General features: G+C 41.8%; 1 protein-coding gene across 1 annotated transcript in view; it reads right to left on the bottom strand.

Annotated features, from left to right (window-relative positions):
• grid1b (glutamate receptor, ionotropic, delta 1b) overlaps positions 1-25,890 on the bottom strand; it is a gene marked incomplete at its 3' end in the record, with an annotated part of 396,484 nt that overhangs the window by 355,107 nt on the left and 15,487 nt on the right. Inside the window, exon 2 of the mRNA XM_080480861.1 lies at positions 18,069-18,224. Within this exon, the coding sequence (XP_080336987.1) occupies positions 18,069-18,224 (156 nt within the window). The remainder of the gene's footprint in view (positions 1-18,068; positions 18,225-25,890) is intronic.

Genomic DNA, 25,890 nt, shown 5'->3' on the forward strand with positions numbered 1-25,890 from the left:
GGTCTTCTTCAATCCACATCCGTGTCAATATGGACACACACACACACACACACACACACACACACACACACACACACACACACACACACACACACACACACACACACACACACACACACACACACACACACACACACACGCACACACACACACACACACACACACACACACACAGCTCTGTGATGTGAGGCTGGAGCGTCACGGTCACCCGATGTGACACTTCAAGCGTGTTTTTTCATCATCCGAGTTGTGTTTGAACCCCCAAACATGGAGTCCGCCCAAAGGGAGCGGGCAGACTTTCTTTTAGTGACACAGATGTGAAATAAAACACTTCAAATAAACGATCGCTACAAGGAACACTCACACAGACAAACGCTTCACACAAGCCGTTATGCTAATGCAACGCTCGCCTCACTTCACAGATGTGTGAAAGTCTGCAGCGCAATTAAGAACCGTCACGATGGCTGGAACCGGCCGCCTCTCCACCTCCAATTAAAAAAGATTTTGACTAGAAAACTGAGGTTGGCGTGGAAAGATCTGGATGCTTGACGGAGGCCAGAGCTGGACCGATTGATGCAGCGAGATAAGATCTGAATGTTAGCGCTGCAGGAAGCACCTGCTGTCAGCCAAGGCACGGAGACCGCGGCGGCCATGTTTCCCAAGCGGATCATATCTGTGTTTTCTTACAGAGAATAAATTCTCTCTTCTGAGAACTACTGCACTGATTTAGGTACATGTTCTAAACGATTCGTGTGTCTTCTGAATCATCCTGCAGGTCATTTTGTCGAAGTTTTGTGCATCTTCGTATATGTAAAAACTTTGTTAAACCAAAAACTAGTACTGAAAGGTAACCATAAACCATAAAGGTAACCATAAAGATGGAAAAAGCTGCACAAATTAACACAAAACAACAAAAAACAGACGCAAAAAATGGGTAGATGGCTCTAAAACTGTGCAAAATATTCTGAATGCAACATGAGTGACTCAATGCACCATCTGGTGGAACAAGGTGGAACTACATGTGAACTAATGTATTTTAACTGCTGAATTGTTTGTATACACCCATATAAAACCAATTTTTATAGTGTATTCTCTGAAACAGATAAAAGTCTAACCTGGCTAACTGGTTAACAAGATGAACAGTTTTTTCTTGGACGATAAAATTTCACACATTGCACCTTTTTAAAGCGAGAACATCATGTCCATGAGAAGGTGTAGAGGGCTCCAGCTTGTTAACCAGCACAGGTCTGAACGGAGGGCTCGTTCGGTCTGTTTCCGCAGTTATTTACTCTAATTGCTGCTTTCCTTTGAATCACACACGATGTGGAGGGATTTCTGTAGCCGGACCTCAGGAGACGAGGATGTGAGGTCGACAGAAACCCCGGCGGAGCTCCTTTGCGACTTCACACAGTGTCTCAGAGCTGCTCGGAGACTCAGTCCTTCACACATGAGAGGCTGGAGAACAGGCATTGTATCTGAGGAGTGCCGTGCTCTGCATGTGTGAAGGAGAGCAAACTCTCTAATTTACAAAGAAGCGAAGAGGAGAAAAATCATAAAAGGACAGAAAGATTCAGAGGCTCCAGAAACTTCTGTCAATTTCAAAACCAACTGAAAAACATGAAAAAGGGAGCTTTAACATTACTTTAAAGTCAGTTCTGATGGCTGAGCCCTGTTAGCATTAGCAATAATATTAGTGGAACAGTTAGCATTAGTATTAGCTGAAGCCATTATGTTAAGACTGAGTGTTGTGATGCTAACTGTGATTAAAGTATTAATGGAACAGTTTTCCTTGTGTGGCGCCTGAAGAAGCATGAAAATGATGTGAAAAACTTGTTTCCACTCATAAACGGCATTAATGGATTTCCTGTGTGTGAGAGCAGCTTCTGTCTCTGCCTCTGTCTCACTGTGTCTCTGCAGGAGATCCTGGCTTCTGTTCCATTCTATAAATGAGCTCGTCATTAGCAGAGCAGAGTGGAACAGCTTCCTGCTCTTTAATGCAGCTTACTACCACCGTGAAGCTTCCTGAAACGTCCTGCAACTTCCTGCAGCCGTGCAGCGTTCTACAGCTGTGCAGCTTCCTGCAGCTTCCTGTAGCTTCCTGCAACATCCTGCAGCGTTCTACAGCTGTGCAGCTTCCTGCAGCTTCCTGTAGCTTCCTGCAACATCCTGCAGCGTTCTACAGCTGTGCAGCTTCCTGCAGCTTCATGTAGCTTCCTGCAACATCCTGCAGCGTTCTACAGCAGTGCAGCTTCCTGCAGCTTCCTGCAGCTTCCTGTAGCTTCCTGCAGCTTCCTGCAACATCCTGCAGCATTCTACAGCAGTGCAGCTTCCTGTAGCTTCCTGCAGCGTTCTACAGCAGTGCAGCTTCCTGCAGCTTCCTGTAGCTTCCTGCAACATCCTGCAGCATTCTACAGCAGTGCAGCTTCCTGTAGCTTCCTGCAACATCCTGCAGCGTTCTACAGCAGTGCAGCTTCCTGCAACTTCCTGCAGCCCTGCAGTTTCCTGCAGCTGTGCAGTATCCCGCAACCCTACCCAAAAAGACTTGGGCCTCAAGTCGTCTGAGGAGATTCGATTCGTCCGACAATATTCGGATCGTCCAAAGAGACTCGGGTCGTCCAATGAGTCTCGGCTTGTCCAGCGAGAAGGTTCGCGAACTTCCATCTTCTGGTCAGACTCATTGAGTTGTTGACTGAAGACAAAAGACGAACAAACTTTTTCAATCCGAGTACCTTGATTTTGATGAAATCATTTTTTTTCTGGCTGTCTGAAGGGAATACTATTAAATTACAAGTTTTTGCTAATAAATGCTGAACTGTTTACATATAATTTCCTACAAATGTTGCATAAATGTGGAGGTGATTTTGTGGACAAGTCTAGATTTCTTCAATAGAATTCATCTTAGTCTCAAATTTCAATCAGATTTGAGATTTTAGAGTCCCAGAAGATTTCATGATGCTGAAGTGGTCATTCTTGTTCAACATTTGATCTCAGTACTGTGGAAACATTGTTTTCTATATCAATAATGGTATTGACATGTTATTAATAATTGTGAAGCAGAAATGGAGGTCCTCAGTGTGTCAGTCTACTTAGTTGGTCTTCAGTATGTACTGAGAGTAAGATCGTGCGTGTGCGTGTGTGCGTGTGTGTGTGTGTGTGTGTGTGTGTGTGTCTTCAGTATAAAAGCACTTTGAATGCATTAGCATGTGGAAGCGTTGCATTGTGGGTCGCCGCCACTCTCCTGAGGCGTCCTGCGACGATGATTCATGAAAGTTGACTTCCAGTGTTTGGAGCGAGTGCCTGTGAAAGCTCCATAAATCAGTGGAGGCCAGGGGGGGAGAGCGGCGCCGTGAGACCCCCCCCCGTTCCCACCGAGCAGCTCCGGGGTGACGACTCCACCTCGTCCGTAATTGCGCAGCTTAACCGGTGGGGCATGTTCGGGGTAATTGGACGCACATGCCTGCTTAACAGTGGCGGAGGATAAGCGGCTGTGTATTCTTCAAGGTGTAATCACCGTGATGGTGGTGTTCTCGCAGAAGTTCGGTGTAAATACAAAGGGACGCGCCGGAGGCCAAACCTTCCGCTGACTCTGCGCTTTATCGTCCCCTCATCGGAGCAGTGACGGGATTATCAGAGCGTGTGGAGGATCTCCTCAGCTCTGAGAACCCCCGCTGACCCCCCGCCCAGACAAAACGTTACCCGATACATTTAGAGCAGGGGTGTCCAAACTCGGGCCTGGAGGGCCGGTGTCCTAGATGTTTTAATTCTCTCCCTGCTTCAGCATACCTGAATGTAATGATGATATCATCAGCCAAGGTTGGGGAAAAGCCCAATAACGAGCCTTTCATTGCAAACAGGCGTGCTGCAACTGGGAGAGAGCAAATGCTAGACGCCGGCCCTCCAGGACCGAGCTTGGACACCCGTGATTTAGAGGAGGGTTTTGAAAAGTCACGTCGGTCCGAATAAAACCGACCATAAAAGTTCATGTCAACATACCAGCTGAACTTTTTGTTGAGTCTGTGTAGTGAAATAGTAGGAGTGATAAATTTTTCATAAAAAAGTCCCGTTTACATGACTTTTGAAGCGAAAATGCATCTTTTTAAAATGTCACAATATCTGTTAACATAGAAGGAGCAGAAGTGTAACAAGTATACCAGGGAAACTAGTAAATGTATGAAATAAACATTAACAATGGTGAGTACATTGACATTCGTATTGACAGAAGATTTAATTATTAAAGTGACTATCAACTATTAACCTACCAAGTCCCAGGAAGATATGGACTGAGAGTCATGACACTATGTAGGGAAAGACTGATTGTGCCCCTGAATGTGCAGTTGCAGCATTTTTAGAAAAAGCATGCTTTCATTTACCCGATACCGAGAGATATGTTTAAAACACCTTTAGTTTGCTTGTATTTTCTCACATTCTTGGCTTTGACCCAACAGAACTTCACTTCAAACTACTAGCCTCTGAGAGAAACTCATCAGACTCCCTGAATGGAGCTCTGGCAGCCTTTTTTTTTTTTTTTTTTTGCGCCTCTCAAAACGCATTAAGATCGTTTTCCAGCTGCTTTTTAATGTTTGGCGTCTTCGCACTGTCTGCTGTGTGCCGGCAGCTCTGATCCGCAATGACTGCTTCTTTCTCCGTGTGGCAGCCGCTGGGCTCGGCCTCTTATCAGTACACCGCAACGGTCACCTCAAACAGACGCGACCTCGGACCTCCTCTGTGTACCAACAGTTTTATCTCGCACTCACCACAAAGAGGCGGCGTGCCAGAGGGGGGGTGGCTTCAAACAGCTCATCCCGAGCCACGTGTCCCACAAACACGGAGGCTGATGGTGAAGCTCAATCCATTCAGAAAGGGCCACCCTCGCATAACTGCACCATGAAGGAATCTGCCCCCCATCATTAAGCTGTTTGCCCAGAGAGAGAGAGCAAAGATGGCAGCAGCTTTAGCGACGGAAAAGAGCAAAAGCCCCGCCGTCTTTAAAGGCCCCTACACACTGAGCAATTTTCCACAGACGGAATAGCAATTGTGGCGATATCTTTGGTTCTGGCTCTAAATCAGTGGACCCTTGTTGCACCGTGAGACCAGTTGTCATGGCCTTCTGACCAAAGACGATAAAATTCAGACTGTCAGATATTTGAGGTGACCGTGACTGCTGCTGCAATCTGGTCCAAAACAGTAGCTTCCAATAATGCTGAACATAGCTCGGCGACCAGGTCAAAGACAGACGGCAGCACTGCTCGACTAACGTGTCACTTTTTTCCAAGCTAATAACAGCCGATGTTTAAACCACAAGCTCTTGGTAGAAATTCACTGCTAATATGTGAGCCGTAATTCAGATTGAGAATAGTTTGTGCCGCTTCACACAGCCGGAGGTCTTTGTGTCTGAAGACACTTACAAAGGAGGAACTTGAGCAGGCGTCTCGGAGGGGGTTATCATTTTCTCCCTCGCCGAGAGTTCTGGAGGGAGATCTGACGCCAACACCTTTTGTTTTAAATGTCAGACTCTTCCTGCTCTCCCGCTTGGCTCATCAGTATGCGCGGGGATCAAAATCCTCCCTCCACAAAGAAGAGCCACTCCAAGGTACATCCAAATCCGACGGTGTTCATACTGGAGCTACCAGAAGAACAATAAATATCAATAAAATGTCCGTGAGGGTGGGCTAGTAATAATATATGATATCTGGGCGGCCAGCAGGGGGAGAGAATTGTATCTCACTTTTTAATAAAAGACAAAAGACCATATAGATGACAAGTTTATAATCTCCAATGTGTATGATTATTTCAATGAATAATTTACCCCAAATTAGCACAGCTAACAGTTATTTCTGTCACAATTTTATTTAAATCACATTATTTTATTAACTTTAAAATATGATCCCCAAACATTAAAAACGTTTAAAACAGCCTCAAGTTTCCAGTATTCACACTGAGAAACAAAAATGTTAATTAGCTAAATCATCAGCAGTTTGTTTTTCCCCCCCAATCGAGGAATGCATTTCTATACTTATGACTGCTGCTTTAATCTTAAAAATAAGATGATTTTAATGAGCCACCAAAGCTCAGAAGGCTAATTAGTCAATGTTTGCTATTCTATTCATTTTTCAAAAAAAAAATAAAACTGAATCTAAACAAAACAAAATTTAAATCTGACATAATTGACCCGTGCAGATAGAAACAGTGAAATCTGACAGTAAAAAACAAGACAAAACCAAAGTAAATTGGAAGGAAAAAAAAATCACATATTTGGTAAAAAAAAAATAAGCCCAACTATTTCCAAAGTAGAGGGGGCGTGTCCCTGATTTGATTGACAGTTTCAGTAGCTAATCAGGGTGCATGTGCATCAACATCCCACCACTCTGGGAGGGGACATGGTGGCCATTGTCTAGGTCTTGCGACCAAAGACAAGCTGCAGTAGAATTCAGACAGTGTCAGATATTTGGGGTGATGTTTTACACGTACTGTGTTTTGTTGGAAAATGAAAGACCATAACAGTAAATGCTCACAAGTACGTACTTCAAGCTCCCTTTGCAAAGTTTGCGTCCCAAGCTGGCCTCTCTTGGCCACAACCACGTCCACATTCTCTTCTTTTTTGGGGGATTTCTCTCCAAACACATAAATATCACAATGACATCTGTTCACGTTTATGTTTAGGACGTGTTATTATCGCACAATCACATATTAATGCGCAATGGTGTCGACTCACGTCGTCGTAAGCTGCAATCCAGCTTGCGTTCTCACCGTGCAATGTGTCGCACAGTGGAGCTGCCTGCGACCTTGTAAGATTGATAAAATCGTACAGTCTGTAGGAGCCTTTAGGAGATGAATAAAGTTCTACCTACCTATTTGTTGACTTGTAAATGGCAAGTTCTGATTTCTATCTTCAGACGCAAACTGGTGACTGACAGCAGACAACCAGTGTGTGTGTGTGTGTGTGTGTGTGTGTGTGTGTGTGGGGGGGGGGGGGGGTTCTCTTCTAACTGGCCGTGACTCAGTCTGCACTCGATCGGAGAGATTTAACGAAAGAAGACCAGGAGGAGAAAAGACGGACTGAAAGGCTTCAGGAAGATCTGACGCCCACAAAGTCCAAGAAGCTACAACGCAGTCAGCAAAACTCACATCACCAGCCAGCGCAGTGTGTGTGTGTGTGTGTGTGTGTGTGTGTGTGTGTGTGTGTGGGAGGCGGTGAAGCAAGAAGAGGCGTTGGGCCCCGGGGCCTGGTCTCTGTGTCCTTGTGGATATCGTTCATCCTTCCTTATCTAGCTCTCCTTCTTTTCCACCCTTTCGCATGACGACCCTCCACACACACACACACACACGCATGCGCACGCAAGCACAAACCGTGTCCACATCGCTCACTCTGTATGGTTCCTGCATGTCAGTTTCAAACATTCACAGACTTCAGATTTTCACCTTTGAAATCCATTTTTTTTTTTATTAATATTTTTTTAAAAATTGCATTTATAAACAAATATGTATAAAATAATAAAAACAGAGAGAGAGAGAGAGACAGAGACAGAGGCAGAGACAGAGACAGAAGCAGAGACAGAGGCCAAAAATTAGGCAAATGAAATTAAAAAAAGTTTAAAATCCCAAAACAAAATGTTTGTATACTTCGACAACTAAATATAAATTTTTTTTCGAAAATACCATATAAGTGATTACTTATTTAATTATATCAATAGCAATAATAATAATTCCCCAATGATAGTTCCAAATGTGTTATTTTGATATTATTTTCTGCATTTTTGTTTATTTGATATTATTACCATTATTATTTAATGGGTTTTTTTGCATTTACCAGATTGAACAAAGTCACATGACTTTATTTTGTTATTCGTATCATTTGTCTTCCGTCTTTCCTTCCTGACCTATTCACTCATTATAAAGCCACATTTATTTGAAATGTATTTTGGTTATATTTCAAAATATTTTCCCGTATCTGTCACTGGTCTTTGTGTCATTTGTCGTCATCAGTTGTATCAAACAGGTTCTTTCCATGCGTTCTTCTTGTACTGGGGGGATTTTCTTTTCTTCCTTTGTCCTCCAGCTGCTAATCTGAGCTGTCGATAGTCTTTGTGATCTCAACGTGTCCGGACGAGCAGCTCTGATGTCTGTAGCCTGTAATCGCTTGGCTCTGTGATCTGCCGTTGTTAGATGTCACTGATCCAGCAGCCATGTGGGGATTGGAAGGACCACGAGAGAAAGCAGCAGCAGCGGTGGCACTTTACTGAAAAGTGTGTACGATTAACCGCCCGAATGTTGACACTGGGAAGCCTCTTCACGCTCACTTCAGCAGCTCACCTTCACCGTCTTTGCATTTATTCTGCTCAGGTTTGGGTCAATGTGCAGTGTGAGTTCACTGCAGCTTCAGAGAGAGGCCGCTCGTCAAAAAATAACCAAAATATAAACTTTTATGTGCTGGAGAGAGTCCCAGTTGGTGCTTCAGATCCTCAATTGAAAATGTTTAAGGAGTCTTCCCCGGGTATTCTCACGTGTCCAGTCTCCCTTGAACGGTCGAAGTTAGTTCTTAAAATTTATTAAGAAAAAAAAAAAATTAAACAGAGAGCTGGTTCTGACCCGTTTCATGTCAAAATATCCCGAGGGATTTTGACTGGTACGGATGTTAGGCGTGTGTTGATTGGCCACAGGAACTGTCAATCAAGGCGACAGCATAGCGGCCCTTTGCTCACATGAAGAATTTTAATAAAAAACGATTTTGGATCCGTCTACAAACACCCACGCCACAGAGCAATGCTCCCCAGAGATTTCAAATGAATTACAGGGTCATTTGTAAATCACATGGGGTTTAAAGTTTATACTAGTCCCGATAGCGGTTAACCGTAGCAGTTAACCGGTAAATTCAACAGAGGTGGGTTTATGATATTAGATTCCTGTTTAGGGGCACATGCCCTTGTGGACGATTTTGGTTTAAACATTATAGGTTTTTTCCCCCTCAGGGATTAATCCAGTGATTCTGATTCTGAACAAAGAGACCAAACAAAAAACTCTGCCACATTCAAACTCCAGATATTTGGGTTTCAACTGAGGTTCAACAACAATATGCATGTTTTAACAAGGAAAAATGGGATTTGCGAGTGAAGATTCCTTTACAAATAAGAACTAATCTGCTGCTCCAACTCCAGTTAGAAATTCTTCAAGAAAGGCAAAGAAAGCTGCTTTTTCATGGAGACGGCAGCTAATGCTAATGCTAACGTTAACAGTGAATAGGAAGAAGATGCTCTATAATTTGGATGTTAACTGAAGACATATAAATGAGTGGGAGGAAGATCCTCTATAATCTGTTATGTCTTTTGGAAAGAAACAAATTTATGAATTCGTGACAATGAGAAGCTAACTGCTATATAGGAATTCTAATGCTAATCACAGCTGCTGCAGATACATGGGCGTCTGCAGCTCATTGATGCAGGTGTGTAGTGAAGGATGGCTCATCTGTTCTGATCCAACAGATCAGCGACTTTATCTCAAAGCGCAGCAGAAGTTCATGCTGGTTCCGATTACGTGATGTGACCGTCACGCCGTCTGTGACGTCTTGCGGCGTCTCATGGCGTTCACTGTCTGGGTTCCGGTTCAGTGCAGCTGGAAGTGGCTGCTGTCAAAAATAGACCCGACTCGTATTTTTAGAGGAGGCGAGCGGCGAGCCACTTCTGGGACGCCTTGGAGACGCGTCTGCAAGAATCGCAACTGGATAAAAGATGAAGAGAACGGCCTCAATCAACTCTGACAGCAACGTCTGAGTCAAACTGGGGACTTACTTCAGCCTCTGTCGGCTGGCATTTAAACACAGGTTTGAATCAGATACTGGTTGTGTTGGCCTGGTTCTTTCCAAAATCAAGTTATTTTTTTAAACACTTTACGTTGCTGGTCACAGACTCTCTCTTTGATATTTCTGTGCTTTATGGGAATAATAACTGATTTACATTCATGTCCTTCAAAACTTCGTCACCTTGGAAAAGTGACATTTCTATGCGTTGAGCCTTTCATTTAGACATAAACAAAGCTACAAGTCACTGAAAACAAATGTGTCTGAAAGTCCTTCTTTTCCATTTGCATGTAGACAAGGGACGGTTTAACGTCACAGTATGCAACGGAAACATCATCAGCGTCATATGTGTGCGACCTGTGTTTAGAGTTACTGTTCAAAAGACAATGCCGATATGTCCCTCTACTTTGACACAATTCCCAGAAGGACAGGACAATTAATCCAAAAAGCGAGTGATTGAAAACGTGGCAGAAAGGCAGCTTGTGGTTGACAAGAATGGTTGGACAAGTTCGTTCATCTGGAAACACTTTGAGTTCAAGTTGTCGGACATCGAGCAGAAGTAAATTGTGTGCCAAGTTCGTCACGCTGACGTGTCTGCACCCAAAGGCAACACAAACAATTTTGCTGGCGTGCATGTAGATTGTGAAAATTATTTTAATTTATTGTTTTTACATAGTGTTATTATTGGTACATCACTGAAGCCAGATCGAGGGAACAGACTGGTGTTAGTGGCCAAAAACCTGAATTGTAGGAAGCAAACTCCAGGTAGTACAGCACTATGTGGCCAAAATCTATTTGAGTTTTTGAAAAGACGTCAAGGAGTATTTTGTTTTTGGCTGTTATTTGTGTTTTTTTCATTTTGGAAATTTTGATGAGCCTTGTTGGACATTTTAAATGGTTCGGACTCACCAGATCTCGAATGGCAAAGACTAAAGGTTTAGAGGCTCCAGTCGGGCCGACTTTGTGCATCGTGTACAAGACTGAGAATCACCTGGTGGATGGTTGATAGACAATGTGCTTAGAATCAGCTGCAGCATCAACAGTTATCAAGACTTTACTGAGGGTTATAAAGAGCTTTTATAGAGCAGAACAAGAAGATAAATGCATGCATAAAGGGTATGCAAACGAAATTAGAAAAAGCAAGAAAAATAAGAGGATCAAAGCAGACAGAACCAAGAAGGAGACTTGAGTAAAAAAAGACAGCAATTAGAGGAGCAAGAAAGTTTTAAGGGTGGGTGAGGTTGGGGGGGGGGCATAAAGTGGAAGATTAAAGACTGGCCAAAACAGGAGAGAGGAATAAGGAAGTAAAGAGGAACTGAGAGAAAATGAAGCATCACATTCCAACTCATTTCTCCTCTCATTACACAGCTATTGAGCTGAGCCGGACGGGATCATAATAAGACAATTAGCGTAATTTGTTTGAATTGAAAAGCCAGTTAAAGAATTAGCGAGCAGCACTGAAAAGTTCATCACATAATATCTGTATTCTGCGGCGGCGGGTCGGGGTGGATCAGGGGAGGGGTCGAGGTCCCAGGCTGATATGAGACGTTTAATAACACAAAGAGAAGGTCTACTGAACACCCAGACGGTGGAAAGAGTCAGAACTGAGGCGAGAACGTGGCAGATCCCACTGACCAACACTTTAGACATGTTTGACTTGAGAGAATTTTAAGTCTTGACAGGTATCAAGTATCAATGCAATGTAGTGGTCAGCAAGTAGAACTGGCTCGTCAGCAACAATAACTGGCCCGCCAGAGGACTGTGAACATCTGAGGGACCTGTTTCAGGGAGGCAATAACACCCTCCATTGGCTTGTCAGGAGCCAGTTCCTCCAAAGCTACCTGACCCATTTTGTCAGGGACACACAGCGTTTTAATCTCTTGTCCACCATCCTGGATGTTGAGATCGCATTCCGCCTGGTAGTTTTACAGTATGAACGAATCGCTGGAAACCTGGAAAAGCTAGTTTGCCAGTGTCAGTCGGCTGTTAGCTTAGTCACTGGCGTCAATGGGTGACCGCCTGTCCCGTTTTGTCCGGGAAGGACAGTGTTTTAATCTCTTTTCCACCATCCCGGAAGCTGAGCTTTACGTCCTGCAGAGTGAAGTTGGATTATGAACGAATCATGAATAAACACCGGTTACCTAGTTCACTGCCGTCAGTGACCTGATAGTTTAGCCACTAGCATCAATATACAGTCTCTTTGCGCTCTCTTGAGGGTGCACGGAGGAACTGCAACACCTTGTGCCGATAGCTGCTGTGACTCGTGCTGCACACAGAGCAGATCAGGACAGATTTCTTGTCCGAGGCCAAAAATTCTGTTTGCGTTGTGATCGGATAGGATTTATTGGTCCGGAGCGATCCTGGCCATATCAAGACATTTAGATATTTCAGGATTTGTGACGAAGGTGGTCCCGGACTAAAGATGTTTTGATTCTACCCGCTTGCGGCGGTCTAGGACTACTCCGAACGGATTCATAGCTCCAATCGGCGCAACACAAAAAGTCACACGACTACACGTATGGGATATCAGCTGAGAAGGGAGAAATCTCTAAAATAAATTCTGTATCAGTTTTCTCTTTGTTTGCGCCAACCTGGTTCGGTACCTGGTGAGAGTGAAGGACTACCCAGGAATTCTTGTCTGTTTGTGGCTTACTTTAGTGGTCAGAAAAGGCAAGAGGACTTTGAAGTTGTTTCAAGAGATTATCGAGATGTGTTGAGTAGATGCTCAGGGCATCAGACAGCCTTGACTTTGTTGATTTCAAAAAGGTGTTCAAGGACAGTTCAGAGAGGAGAAAGATGATTGAGATGCCTTCAAGGACAGTGAAAAGTGTTGGACATCCTTGCATCTGGTGATTTTTGAAAGGCGTTTGAGAACACCTTGAACTTCTTGAATTTGGTTGTTTTAAATATGCAAATGCTATGATTCCCCACAGGGTGGGCAGTCCTTGAACACATCTCCAGAATCAATAGCTTGTCGGACATCTTTGCATTTACTGATTTTGGAATTGCATTCAAGGACATTTGAGAGTGGAGGAAATATGTATGACAAGGTGGGATTTTAAAGATTTGTTCAGAGATGGTTGAGAGTGTGAGATATCTTTGAACGACAGCGTCGTACTTGCAAAACAAAAACAAACAGAGGATGATTGAATAATATAGGCTTTCTGAGCGAGGAGGTCCAACATAATGGCTCATTTCAGAGTGGAGTAGGAAAATAAATGTCCACAATGACAGTTTCTTCTTTGTTATCATAGAGTTTGTGAGATTTGATCTGTTGAAAATGTGGTGGACTCAATACAAAATTGGACATTTTCCCAATGAACAAAGTGCAGGTGAATCTAGTTCATACACAAGCACAACATATTCATCCAGTGTGAAAACAGCCCTGAAAGCAGAGCGTTATTATTTGATGTTGAAAACATATCATTCACCACCTCGTTTGAGACGGAGCGATCTGTGGAATAAATATGTCTTGATGAACTGTTTGTCTAACCTTTTATTTTCACAACTTCCTCATTAGTTTTTTTTTAAAATAGAAACAAACACAAGTTATGAGGACCGAATGAAGGAAAAGTGACAGAGTGAAAACACACACAAACAGACGCTGGTGTGAATCCTTCTCTCATTACCCATAATCCACTACAGCCCGGGCTGTCAGCAGAGCCTCTGAGGGCCGAGGATCATGGGAGCTCTGAGAAAGTTCAAGGCGAGCCAGAAACCAGCTGGGCCATAACACGCACACACACGCATGTACGCACGCACGCACACACCATTATTTTGCCCACTAAACTCCTATTTTTCCATCTTTTTCCTCCCAATTTATTCTCTCTCTCTCTCTCTCTCTCTCCCCTCTCACCTTTTCCAATATCTGTCTGGACTCAAACCGTGATTCCACCTGCCTGACAAACAGCAGCAGCAGCAGCGTGCTCTCGGTTTCGGCTCTCCACTGAAAACAACCGGGAAACAACAATGAAAACTTTTAGGCTTCAAAACGTCAGTGGAGGATCAATGGAGAAGACAAGATGGCAGAGTGGAGCAGTGGTTAGCACTGTTGCCTCACAACACCTGCATTCAACAGGGCGGAAGAGTTTGCATGTTGGAATCCCATGAACAAAGCAGCAGATGCCCCTTGCTGATGGAACAGGAGGGAAGTGGTTAGCACGGTTCACTCACATAAACAATACTGAGGTTTGAGTCTGATGTTAGCTGAGGTGCCGTTTCAGGAATTTCCAGCCTAAAATGATTTAAACTCTGCTGTTTGTCCCGTGTGGCCAATAAAAAAAGAGTCGAATGATAGAGTTTAAATAAAGTTTATTTAGAGAGAAAAACTCTTCTGTGCATCCATGAGTCTGCCGTGACCTGTGAAGGTTGAGCGCGTCGGGCGGCGCGGGAAATGTAATGAAGGGCTAATTAAAGGCGGTTTGTGTCGTCTGGAACGGAGAGCAGAAGGCCGCCCTCCCAGTTCACATGGATCAGACTCTGCGTCTCGTCCACACGCAGGACTCAAACTCCACGACCTTTACCGGGGCCGTGCATCTGCAGCGCATCAGGCTAATTAAAATGCACAGGAACAAAAATGGCTCCATTAATGTTAATGGATCCTGCTTCACTGCAGCTGCAGTGTGTGTGTGTGTGTGTGTGTGTGTGTGTGTGTGTGTGTGTGTGTGTGTGTGTGTGTGTGTGTGTGTGTGTGTGTGTGTGTGTGTTTACTCTCATTATGACATGAGCACTTGATTAACTGTTCAGTTGTCTCTTTTACAGCCACTTTATACCTCATGTACAGGAAGTGACCATGTTTGGTAACTTGTGCATCACTGTCACATACTTTTACCATATGTATCTCTGCTACATAACATTAGCATCAATACAATAGGATACTTTCCATCTGTCTATCTCAGCTAAACGTAATTGTATACAACAGACTACCTTAGCATAGTTTTCCTCTGTTTATCTCTGCTAAGTAGCATTAGTATCATTTCAAATCCTTCAGATTATTTTATGTCAGTCTGGATTTCAAAGTGATATTTAATGTTTCTTTTGTACAGATAAATTCTGAAAAAAACAAGAAAAAAACTGAGTAATTGAGTAATGCAGACACAGGCTTCAATAGACAAATATATCTAGATGTCATCATCATAGAAAAGAAAAGATACAGCATTGGGATGTTTAATGATTTGGTCAAGAAGGAATATGTACATCAAGAACTGAATGAGACCCAGGACAGATGCCTGGGGTGCTCCACAGGGCAGGTTTGCTCTTTCAAACATAACAAGAATATATTTTATTGTATAACCACAGAAAGTCAACAAATTAACATGAGACAAATCAACAGTTTATCCCACCCTGAGTTAGAAATACTAAAACAAAACAACATCCTGCTTTCACTTCCAGATACAAAAATGCTGAATGAAAGCCAGGAAAATGAGTGTTTCCAGCTAATGAGCCAATGGGAAACGTTCCGTGAGCGTCTTTCTCTCCGCTGTAATCAGCCCACACATGCCTGGCAATGATGGAGGGGATGAGCCCGTCACGCTCCTTCAAATAAGTCATATTATTTACGGGTCTGACAGCAGTGTGAAGAGTCAACATGCTATTGATCCCGTCACACTCCCCATGTCTGCTCTAATGGGCTCATTTGCCTGAGGAGGATAGCTTTTTACTCTTTGCTCTTCAGCTTACACATACTTTCCATTTTCTTTTCTTCTGTGGTAGAACATGTCAGTGAATCATTAAAAAAATTACTTAAAATCTAAAAGATTTTGGGATTAACCAGTTAGCGAATTAGCATAATTTAGCTAGACAACATGCTGGGTTAGCATTAATGTAGCGTTAACTATTCCTCAATTTATCGCTGCTTAGCAGCATTAGCATATAATATGTTAACTGTGTAATCATCAAAACGTTTTTTCAGATGTGCAAATGAGAAAAAAAACATTCTAACCAAAAAATTATCAGTTTCAAATGCAAAGTTACAAAAGCAGCTACATACAATCTTGTAATACTACTTGGTACCACAAGGTGGTGTATTGAATAACTCAGATTATCTTGATGAATTCAGTCTATTAAACTGAAGAAACCAGAGTCTGACACTAAATTGATTTGTTAATACAAAGCGCACTGAAGCTGAGACTCATTGCTGCCACCCACAACGCAATAGTGGCGTTACCTAAATGATATATGCTGTATCTTTAACGTTTTAGACTCTAAATATCATATATTGTGTCTCATCAGGAGAGAAATCTGGTGGCGTGAACAAGCTATCCAGCTCGCCATTCAACCATGTAGTACCCCTTTGTACCACCAGGTGGTGTTTCAACAAGGCATCACATGAACACTGCAGCTTTATGAAAGCTCGCTTCATTCCCTCTGCTTTGATGAAAACAACAGAAAATGAACAGAAGCACATTATTTTGATACGTGTTCTTCACTTTGCGGCCTCTATTGAGTATTGAGTTATCACAAGCACAGTTGACAAGTTTATGTTGGTTTTTACTGAAGGTTGTGATTTTCAATCTACACATTATATGTGTGTGTGTGCGTGTGTATGATTTCAATAAGAACAATAATTTCGCAGTATTCCAAAATGTCCTCGGTCTTTACCACAGCACACACTCATTACCATTTTGAACATTAATGCTTTGTTTTCTTTCATGTCCCAATTTTCACATCATGATGTGCACCATGAAAACACTCTATTCATCCAGCATCATTATCAGTAGCCGTTACATCCCCATTATCATCATCATCATCATCCTCATCATCTCCCTCGTCTCTCTGTGCAGCGACACAATCATCCTCCACCATCAACATCCACGCAGCCTTTCTCTGCAGGATTAACACTTTCAGCAGATCAAAAATTGACTGAATACAGTCTGTCAGCTGTTTCTCCGGGCGATGCCCCCGAGCTGCCCCAACTCACAATGAACCAACAATTAATACGGGAAGATTAGGGCAAATCACAGTTAGCATTAAATGAGTTAAAGTTGGGCTCAGTGCTGCCAACTGGGTGCCTTTCAGAGACTATACCGGAGAAAATCTGCATCGATCAGTTTAGAGAGGGAATTAAAGAACATCAGGGCTCAACACTGCCCCCTAGCTACTTCAACATAGAATCAATTACCAATTCAAGTCCCATGCTGAGTCTTGAGGCCCGTTCAGACTGGGCGTTAACATGCGTTTTGAGTAATCCGAGCCAACAAGTTCTGAGCCCTAAAGACAAGTGTAGACACTTAATGTTATGGTCTTTCATTTTCCAACAAAACACACTACATGTAAATGCAACAAACAGGCTGCAGCAGCAGTCACGATCACCCCAAATATTTGATATCTTTCAGAATTTAATCGCAGGTTGTCTTCGGCTGCAAGACCATGACTTTAAAACTTTCCAAAGAAACTATGGAAGAGAACATGGACGTCCATGCCTGAGGGTCTGCAGAGACTCGGTGACTTATTTAGAGCCTGTTTAGAGGATCTATCAAGCTGGATGACTCATAACTGTACTCCTGGCAATTTGGCGAAGGTTATGAAGAAGTAGCAATACAATCTGATCTCAAGAGGTTAGCCGGAAACGCATGACACGGCAAGCTTAAACAGTCTGTGTCAGGGGTCACCACATGTGATTGGACGCAGGTTAACGCCAGGTCTGAATGGGCCCTTAATGACCTCTGCTCTGTTTTTACATTTAAATGTAGATTTGCAGAGGCTCAGTGCTGCCCCCTAGTTTCCTCAAGAACAAACCAGGTGACTTCCATTGAAGCTGAGCTCTAAGCTAGAAAGTACCTGCCTTTGCATGAAATTGACAATTATGTGTCAACATTACAGGTAATCGTAGCTCAACACTGCCCCCTAGCTGCCTGTGCACAGAATGAACCATAGAAAGATGTAAGCACTTTTTAATATAACGGCTCTTAATGCTAACCGCACAGAATAATACAGCAAATACTGCATGTACAAGAATTACAGAATATCAAAAGCTTCATTTGGATGAAATAAAAAGAGCAAAGTGAGGGTCGGTAGAGGTAAAGTGGGGCTCGAGCTTGCCCCCTGGTGGCCCAGGTGCAGGATGACCCAGGAGAGAGAAGAAGAAAATAAAGAGAAGCTAAGAGAGAGTGAACCAGCAGCAGCGGGAGGAGAGCAGGTCGAGATTTAAACAGCACAGATACCCGGGTCATTAGCTGCGAGGATACAGCAGCAGCAAAACATCTTAAGCTTAACAATCCAAGGAAGACGTACAGGCACGCCCACCGCGCAGCCACAACAAACACACTTAGGTCCTTACCTTCCTGCACCGCCTGGAACGGGTTGTTAGGCTCGATGAGTTTGATGGAGTGCGTGATCTTCTCGCTCTGCAGGATGTCGTCGCTCAGACTGAGGTCCGACACCGCCAGCTGGAACACCTCGTCATCACGTAACGCGTTCTCCTCGAATATCGCTCCTGCACAGGTGCACACAAACAGGAAGTCTGATCAAAGATCGTCCTTTACTTTGTGTTTCTTTCTTCCTATCTGGCCTCCTTTCTTACTTCCTCCTCAATTAGCTTCCTCATCTTCACTTCATTAGAATCCTTTTTCATCCTTCCTTTATTTGTTTTGTTTACTTCCTTTCGTCTTCTATTTACTTCCGTATTTGCTTCTTTCTCTGTTTCCTCATTTAGTTTCGCTCTAATTCCATTTCCTCTCTCTTTTCTTTAATTATTTGCTTCTTTTCCACTTTCTCATTCGCTTCCACATCTTTACTTCCTTCTGGCCTTCACAACTTATCATCTTTTTCCTCCTTTGGTTGCTGTTCTTCACTTCCCTTTACTTAAACAATAATGTCTTTAACGTCCTTGTTTATTTCCTCTTTTCTAAGCTTTCACGTCCTTATTTACATTTTTCACCTTCCTTTCACTTCCTGAAATAATCAGTCCTTTGTTTCCTTTGTATTTCTCTTTTCGTCAATGTATTTCCTTCTTGGCTTCTTTTCTTATTTCTTCCTCAATTCACTTCTTCATGTTTACTTCTCTCATTAGCATAATTTCTTTTTGTTCATCTCTACTTCCTCTGTGACTTCCTGCTTTTTTCCCCATTAACTTCATTTGCTTTGTTTACTTCCTTCATTCTTCGTCCATTTACTTCATTATTTGCATCTTTCTCCATTTCCTCATTTGATTTCCCTTATTATTTCTCTGTCCAGGTTACTTCTCATTATTTTCAGTATTTGCTCACTTTCAATTTTACATTTGCTTCCACTTCGTTACTTCCTCACGGATTTACTATCACCTTATTTTCTATGTGCTCCTTCTCTTCCTGAACTTCACTTTTTTTTAACTGCCTCACTAATAATGTCCTTAACTTCCTCATTTACTTCCTCTTGTTAAACCTCGATCACTTCCACAATTACTTTTTCAAGGTCCTGTTGTTTAACCCTTTCACGTTATTTATTAATTCCTTCAGTTCCTTTCACGTCCTCATTTTCTTCCTCTTTTTTTCAAATCCTTTATTCCACTGCCTCATCTACTTCCTTTTTAACCTCCTTTCTTCCATTTCCTCGTATACCTCCACATATTTTAAACTAATTTCTTTCACTTCCTTGTTGAATTCCTCTTTCTTCTTTTACAATTTGACGTCCTCTCCGAGTCAACAAGTTGTTAAGTCAGAAATCGACAATGAAATGAGGAATAAAAACGTTTTTATGTGTAAAGACTCATCAGTTTCCCATCATGCTTTACTGTGAGTCAAAGCTGGAAGATAGTGTGACAGTTGTGTTTTGGTGGTTTTTGCAGAGAGAAATGTGAGAAAAGCTCGAGTGTTTCAGGAGGAAATCGTCAACCTGAACTTTAAACAGCTTTTCATACGGCTCTGGAACAAAAAGATATCCTGAGATGTTATTCACAGGAAGAGATCAAACCGAGAACAGTCCTGGCCTGCTCACGATCTAAAGAGACCAGTAATCATGGCTCGGATCGCCATGGCAACATGATCGTCACCGTAATGCATAAGCCTCATCTTTCATCAGAGCCTCTTGGTTTAATGAAAGGCTGGAAGCTCCCAACTACAAATCATCTGAAATGTCCTCAGAAAAAAAGAATAAACCTCGTAACAAACCTAAAGACCTCCATTATTTCACTTGATGCTTCAAAACGTACATTCAGAAAAAAATACATCTTCATCAGCTCTATACAATATTCAGAAAATATCACAAAAATATGGAGAAACTTCTATTGCTAGGAATGAAAAATACTAGTATTTAAGTATTTTGGTTTGAGAATAATATTAATGTTTTCAATGTGATAAACTATCAATAACTGCAAATAATAATGTCCAGAATCAGTTAAGACGCTACAGTAAAAGTCCAAAACTATAAACAAAGAAAGTGGATCAAATTCACCAAACATAAGCTGGTCCAAAAGAGTCCAAAAGCCAATTCAGGACCACCTAAAACTATCAGGAAATAACAAACAAATCTGTTAATAATGTTATCAAATTAAAAGAGGAAAAAAGTTTGTGCTCATGAAATAATTCAACAGATAATAAATAAACAGCATAAAATTAAGTTAAAGTGAATAACATTGATAATAGCAAAAGATACAATAAAAAAAGGACAAAGTACATATTTAGAAAAATAAATATTTCTTAAAAGTTCATTCATAAAGAAATTAAGTGCATACAAAGAGATTAAATAATGGACTAAAATAATGTGCAATAATAAATTGTGTATAATAAATCACAATAACGTAAAAATAATTCTAATCATGTCTGAGAAGCTACAGGCTAAATCCTGGCTTCTGATTGGATAAAACCCCTGCAGCCATTAAAGAGAGCAGCCAATGAGACGGCAGCGTTCAGAAAAACCATTTTAAAGAAATAAATCCTGATGGGGCGGAGGTTTCAGACAATTTTCATTCAAAACAACACTCAGGGGAAAAAAATGATGTTTTAACGCTGCGGAGAGAATCTGAAGCGACACGTTAAATCTTCATCAGCACGTCAGATTCTCTTCTCCTAAAATCCGATCTGGGGGGAGGGACAGGAGGTCGGACCTTCTGCTCCAACTCACTGTCAAGCACAATTAACTAAAACCTCCTACAGGGAGGGATTTACTGAGGGGGCGGGGCCGGGGGTTCAGCGAGTGATCAATCAATCATCAGTTGGAAGGTTTCAATTAGTCCTGTTGCACCTGTCAGACGACGACGAGGGAGGAAATGTCAGGTTTATATTTCTGCTCCGAGCAGCTGCAGGGAAGAGAGAGAAGTCATTTAATTAATGGCGAAGAAGAGGAAGAGGAGGAGGAGGAGGAGGAGGAGGAGGAAGTCGAGGTAAAGAGAAGGAAGATGACGACGAGGTAAGATGAAGAGGAAGTAGAGGAAGAGAGGAGGTAAAGAGAAAGAAAATGAAGAGGAGGAGACGGGTGAAAGAGGAGGAAAAGGAAGAGAAGGTAGTTGAAGAGGAGGTGGATGAGGAAGAGGAAGAAAATAGAGGAGGATGTAAAGAGGAAGAGGAAGAGGAAGCTCTGATAAACCTTTATTATTTTCCTGAAAAGGAAGATTTGTTCTTTTTGCTCATGTGAACTTTTTTCTTTGTTTCTCTGATCATTTTCTTCCAAAAGTTCAAAAACTTTAATTTTGCATCTTAAACCAACTTAAAGTCTTTGACTCGTTCACAGACTCAATAACGCCACCTTCAGGATACCTGCTGCTGTCAAGTCATCCTTTTTATGGAGGAAACGCTTTATTTTTGCAATGTGAGGCTATAATCAGACTTCATTCTCATTCAGTTACTCGTATTTGCTTTTAATATACTCTCTCACACGTATTCCACTGAGGTTCATCCGGGCTATTTTTTATTTTTTTTCTAATTTCAGGTCAAATATCATTTGTTAAAAAAAATCATTCAATTATAACTTTCTCAGGATTTCTTCTATTTATTTTTCTATTCCATTCTAACTCATTTATTTTATCAAATTTCTATCATATAATTTTCAAACCATTTTTAATTTATTCCTTTTTATTTAATTCATTAAAAACATTTTTACTTATTTAAATTAGTATATTAACATTTCCAGTTATTTTATTCATGCCTGCTCCTCCTCCTCTGTCTTCCTCCTCTTTTCCACCTCTTCCCTCTTCCTCATCCACCCTCCTCCTCTTCCTCTTCTATCATCCTCCTCCTCCTCCTCCTCTTTCTTGTCTTCTTCATCTTCCTCTGCCTCCTCTTCCCTCCACATCTTCCGTCTCTTCCGCCCCCTCTTCAGACATATTTTAGTCTTTTCTCTGATCTTTCTTTCTGACTGACAGAACCATGTTCTGGGAATTTATTTGATTTGTGGTCCTGAAACCTTTGTGCGGTTATTTAAATTCAGGTCTGGACGCAGGTTTCTCTGTGAATCCCATTTAATTCAACCATATTACAGGTTTTTTTTTTTTCATTTTAAAAGTAAGAGGTTATTGTGCTTCTTGATCCCATTAAAATTGTCTTTCATTTCATTTATTCATCACATTATTTACCTTGAAAGTGTCATGTCGTTTTCAGCGCAGCCGTTTGAAAATGTGCTTTTTTTAATCAAGTTAATCGTAAACACAGGAATCGTGTTCTGCAGAAATATAGAAAGAATTAATGAGAGGAGGTGGAATCTGCATGTTGTTAACCTAAAGCAGTATGTGTCAAATCAATTGAAATAGGTAAAAATTTTATTATGTCTTTTCATAGAAGTAGGAGAGTTTGAATATGAACGACCAGAAATAAACACGTACCATTAAATCATACTAATGCACATTTACTGATATTAATTGCTAGTATAATTTGTGTTTATGCACAAAAAATAGCAGAATTCAACCTACATTCTTGAATACCCGAGTAAACCCTGAATTTGATATTTATTTATTTTGACACTTTTTTCAGTTCTTTGGGAAGTAGTAGACTTGTACCTTTAGAATTGAACTAAAATATGTTTATTGATGTGAGTAGCTGTTGTGTTCATGTGTTGGAAGATGTGTGTTTCTGCACAATAGCTGCAAAATGCGTCAGTCTTACAGGATCAAAGTATCAGGAAAAACTCCAGAATTCTCTTCTTTGAAATGTGCCAGGCTCCGTTCACACTGCAACGTTTCAAGTCAAAGCGGAAAACTTTTGTTGTATTTTGGGTCTGTTCACACAACAACGGTGCTCAGAGCCACTGAAAATGTACATTTTTGGAAATGGCTCCAAAGGTGGAACTTTTCGAAAACGCTCTGACTCCATCTCAGTGTGAATGGAAGAAAATGCAACTTTTCAAAAAGGAGCCTGTAAGGAGAGACAGACACACAACCTTTCCAGTGAGATTGCGTCTTTTTTGCGTCGTCGTTTCAGAAAAGTTTCGCGTTTACACTGCAACGTTTTGTGTCTGTTTACAATGAAACAGAAACTCTGAAAATGATGTCGTATCACTAGTGGGAGACGTTTGTTTTTGTAATGAGAAAAACACAAACATGCACGCTGAGAACAATACGTGATAAAAATGAACAATAGTGAATATAGGAGCATTCTTATGGACAGACAATGAATTTGGTTTCTTATACCGGTGACTCTCAACTGTAAAACTATAACGTCCCTAAAGAATATGGACCGGGAATCATGACACTATTTACTAAGGCCGTGGCGTTCATATGCAACAGTGCTGAGTTGAGTGTTTTCAAAAAGTTGCATTTCCAGTGGCTCTGAGCACCGTTGTCAGACACCCAGCACCCAACAGAAGTTTTCCCTTTTCGAACACGGTTGCGTAAATTTAACTGCGTTACAGGAGGAGTTCGGAGTCGACTCTGATTCACTGCAGCACCGTCGCAGCTTTTATTGTAATCAGGTTTCCCTTAAAGAGAAAAAGAAACAGACCCGGAGTCTGATCTGAAAATCCATCAGCGTGATGTAAAAGCTCCCGCTGAGGAAGGAGAGGAAGAACATGGCGAGCTGCTGGTCTTATTCATGAAGCCACCCCGCTTCTCCTCCTCCTCGGCTGTGATTTGGCTCCAGGAACCACAGATGTGATGAGCTGACACCAGAACAAGGACTCTGAATCTGATTAGAGATGATTTACATCTCTGACAAATCTGCTGTGCTGTCAGAACGACGGACACTGGGCTCCGCTCAGCCCGGTGTGAAATAAGAGCAAATAAAGAGGCTGCCAGTCATCTTTACGACACAGCAACACTCGCTGCCGTTCACAACGTGCCTCTCTGTTCTCCGGCTTCAAATTTAGAGTCTGGTTGTGTTACACCATCTCCGATTACCGAGGCAATCGACGGACTTCAGCACGCTCAGTCAATGCTTCGTCCTTTTATCGCCCTCGTAGAGGTAAATCCATTCCTATTAAGGGTTTAATGAGTGGTGATACATTGAACTACCCTGATGCCCATGTGGAACGTGGGTACAAGAGGCATCTCACAAACTTCTAGCTTTTATTTTCACCGTGGACTCTGCAGGTCCAACACTTCACTCTTCATTCACTCAAATCCTGCTCAGTCACAGATCCTGTGAGTTTCCATGTGATTTACTGTGTTTAACGTTTGCAAATGAAAACGGAAAACTGTTGTCTCAATTTGAAGGTCTGTTTGCACTACAACGGAGCTCGGAGCCACTGAAAACGCAACTTTTTGAGAATGGCTCGCAAGGTGGAACATTTCAAAAATGCTCAGGCCCCGTCCAGACGAGCCAAAACTATCTTTTTTCACTCCGGAGTTCTCAAAACAAATTCCATCCACATGTCACTTTGAACACGGCTCAACACCAGGCTCAAGGACATGTAGTACATATAACAGGCCTTTAGGGGCGCTGTGACTCACTAAATACACCAAAAACGCAGAAGAAGACACATATAGAGCATATAAAAATTTAGAAGTAGACTTCTGCTTATAGACTTCTATATAACTCCGAGTTATATAGGTCTATGGCCCTGCTCCTCCTCCGGCTCGTGTCAGTAGCTGTTTGAAAACGCTCCGACAATGTCTCTGTGGAAACGAGGGAAAACGCAGGTTTTTTTTAAAATGCTGCTACTGTGCATGCACGGTAAATAATGTTTCTGCACCTGCGAAAGTAGATGGACAATAACAAACATGGCGGCCTCCAGAGTGTCACAACTCCCAGTCCATACTCTCCTGGGACATGGTGGTTTTATAGTTGACAGTCACCCTAATAACAATTCAACTTCAACGTCTGTCCATAGTGTCCGTGTTCTCCCATTGTTAATGTTTAAAATGTATTGCTCTGCACTTTTGTGTTTGTGATTTCATTCAGTGCCAACTCGTGGCCACGTGGCTAACGACATATTCTTCGGCATTTCTACCGTTTCCGTGTAAAAGGACATCATTTTCAAAATGTTGCAACGTAAATGATATGCAAAAAAATGATGCGCTTTTACTTTTTTTTTTTACACATGATTGACATCATGCCCCCATCACACATATTTCAATGACATCTCCACCCGCACAACAAAAAACAAACCTGATGTTTGTTGGTGGGGGAAGTCATGAAAGTACATCTGTACTGAGCAAAAAGAAAAACAGAATTGCTATCAGGGAGACAATCAGTCTGAAAGTGTGAAGTACAACCTAGGAAACATACTTTAATAAAGTCCACTGATAAAAGCCGTGGAGAGCCAGCTGAGGAAATGTCTCTCTTTACAAACTGTTCAAAACGAGACACAATCATGACCAACACTAACATTTCAGACTTCCATTCCATTCCATTCCACACATTAATCTCTTAGCAGGAAATCATCCAAGTATTTTCTGCATTCTGGAACATAAACTTGATCATCTATATTCATGAAAGAGAAGGTGCGAAATGGACAGTGTGTTATCTGTGCACGTCTGTCAGAGTCAGTACATCTTGTTTCAGATTCTACATATGTGAGCAGTGTGCACTTTTTGTACTTGTGTTTATTGCTTTTTAAACAGTTTATAGATCAGGTCCTTTGACTGCTTTTTAACTTCACATTATTGATCTCATCTAATTGACTGATGATGTGATTATTCGCCATTACAAATCAGGTTATGGGTACAAAAAAAAAAAAAGAGTGGAACCACAGATAATTATACAGATTATCTAAAGCACAGTACAGGAAACTCTCATAGCTCCTTTTTTCAGCATTGT

This window comes from Lipophrys pholis (genome assembly GCF_963383615.2).
Source record: "Lipophrys pholis genome assembly, chromosome: 1".
In the NCBI taxonomy this organism is placed as follows: domain Eukaryota; kingdom Metazoa; phylum Chordata; class Actinopteri; order Blenniiformes; family Blenniidae; genus Lipophrys; species Lipophrys pholis.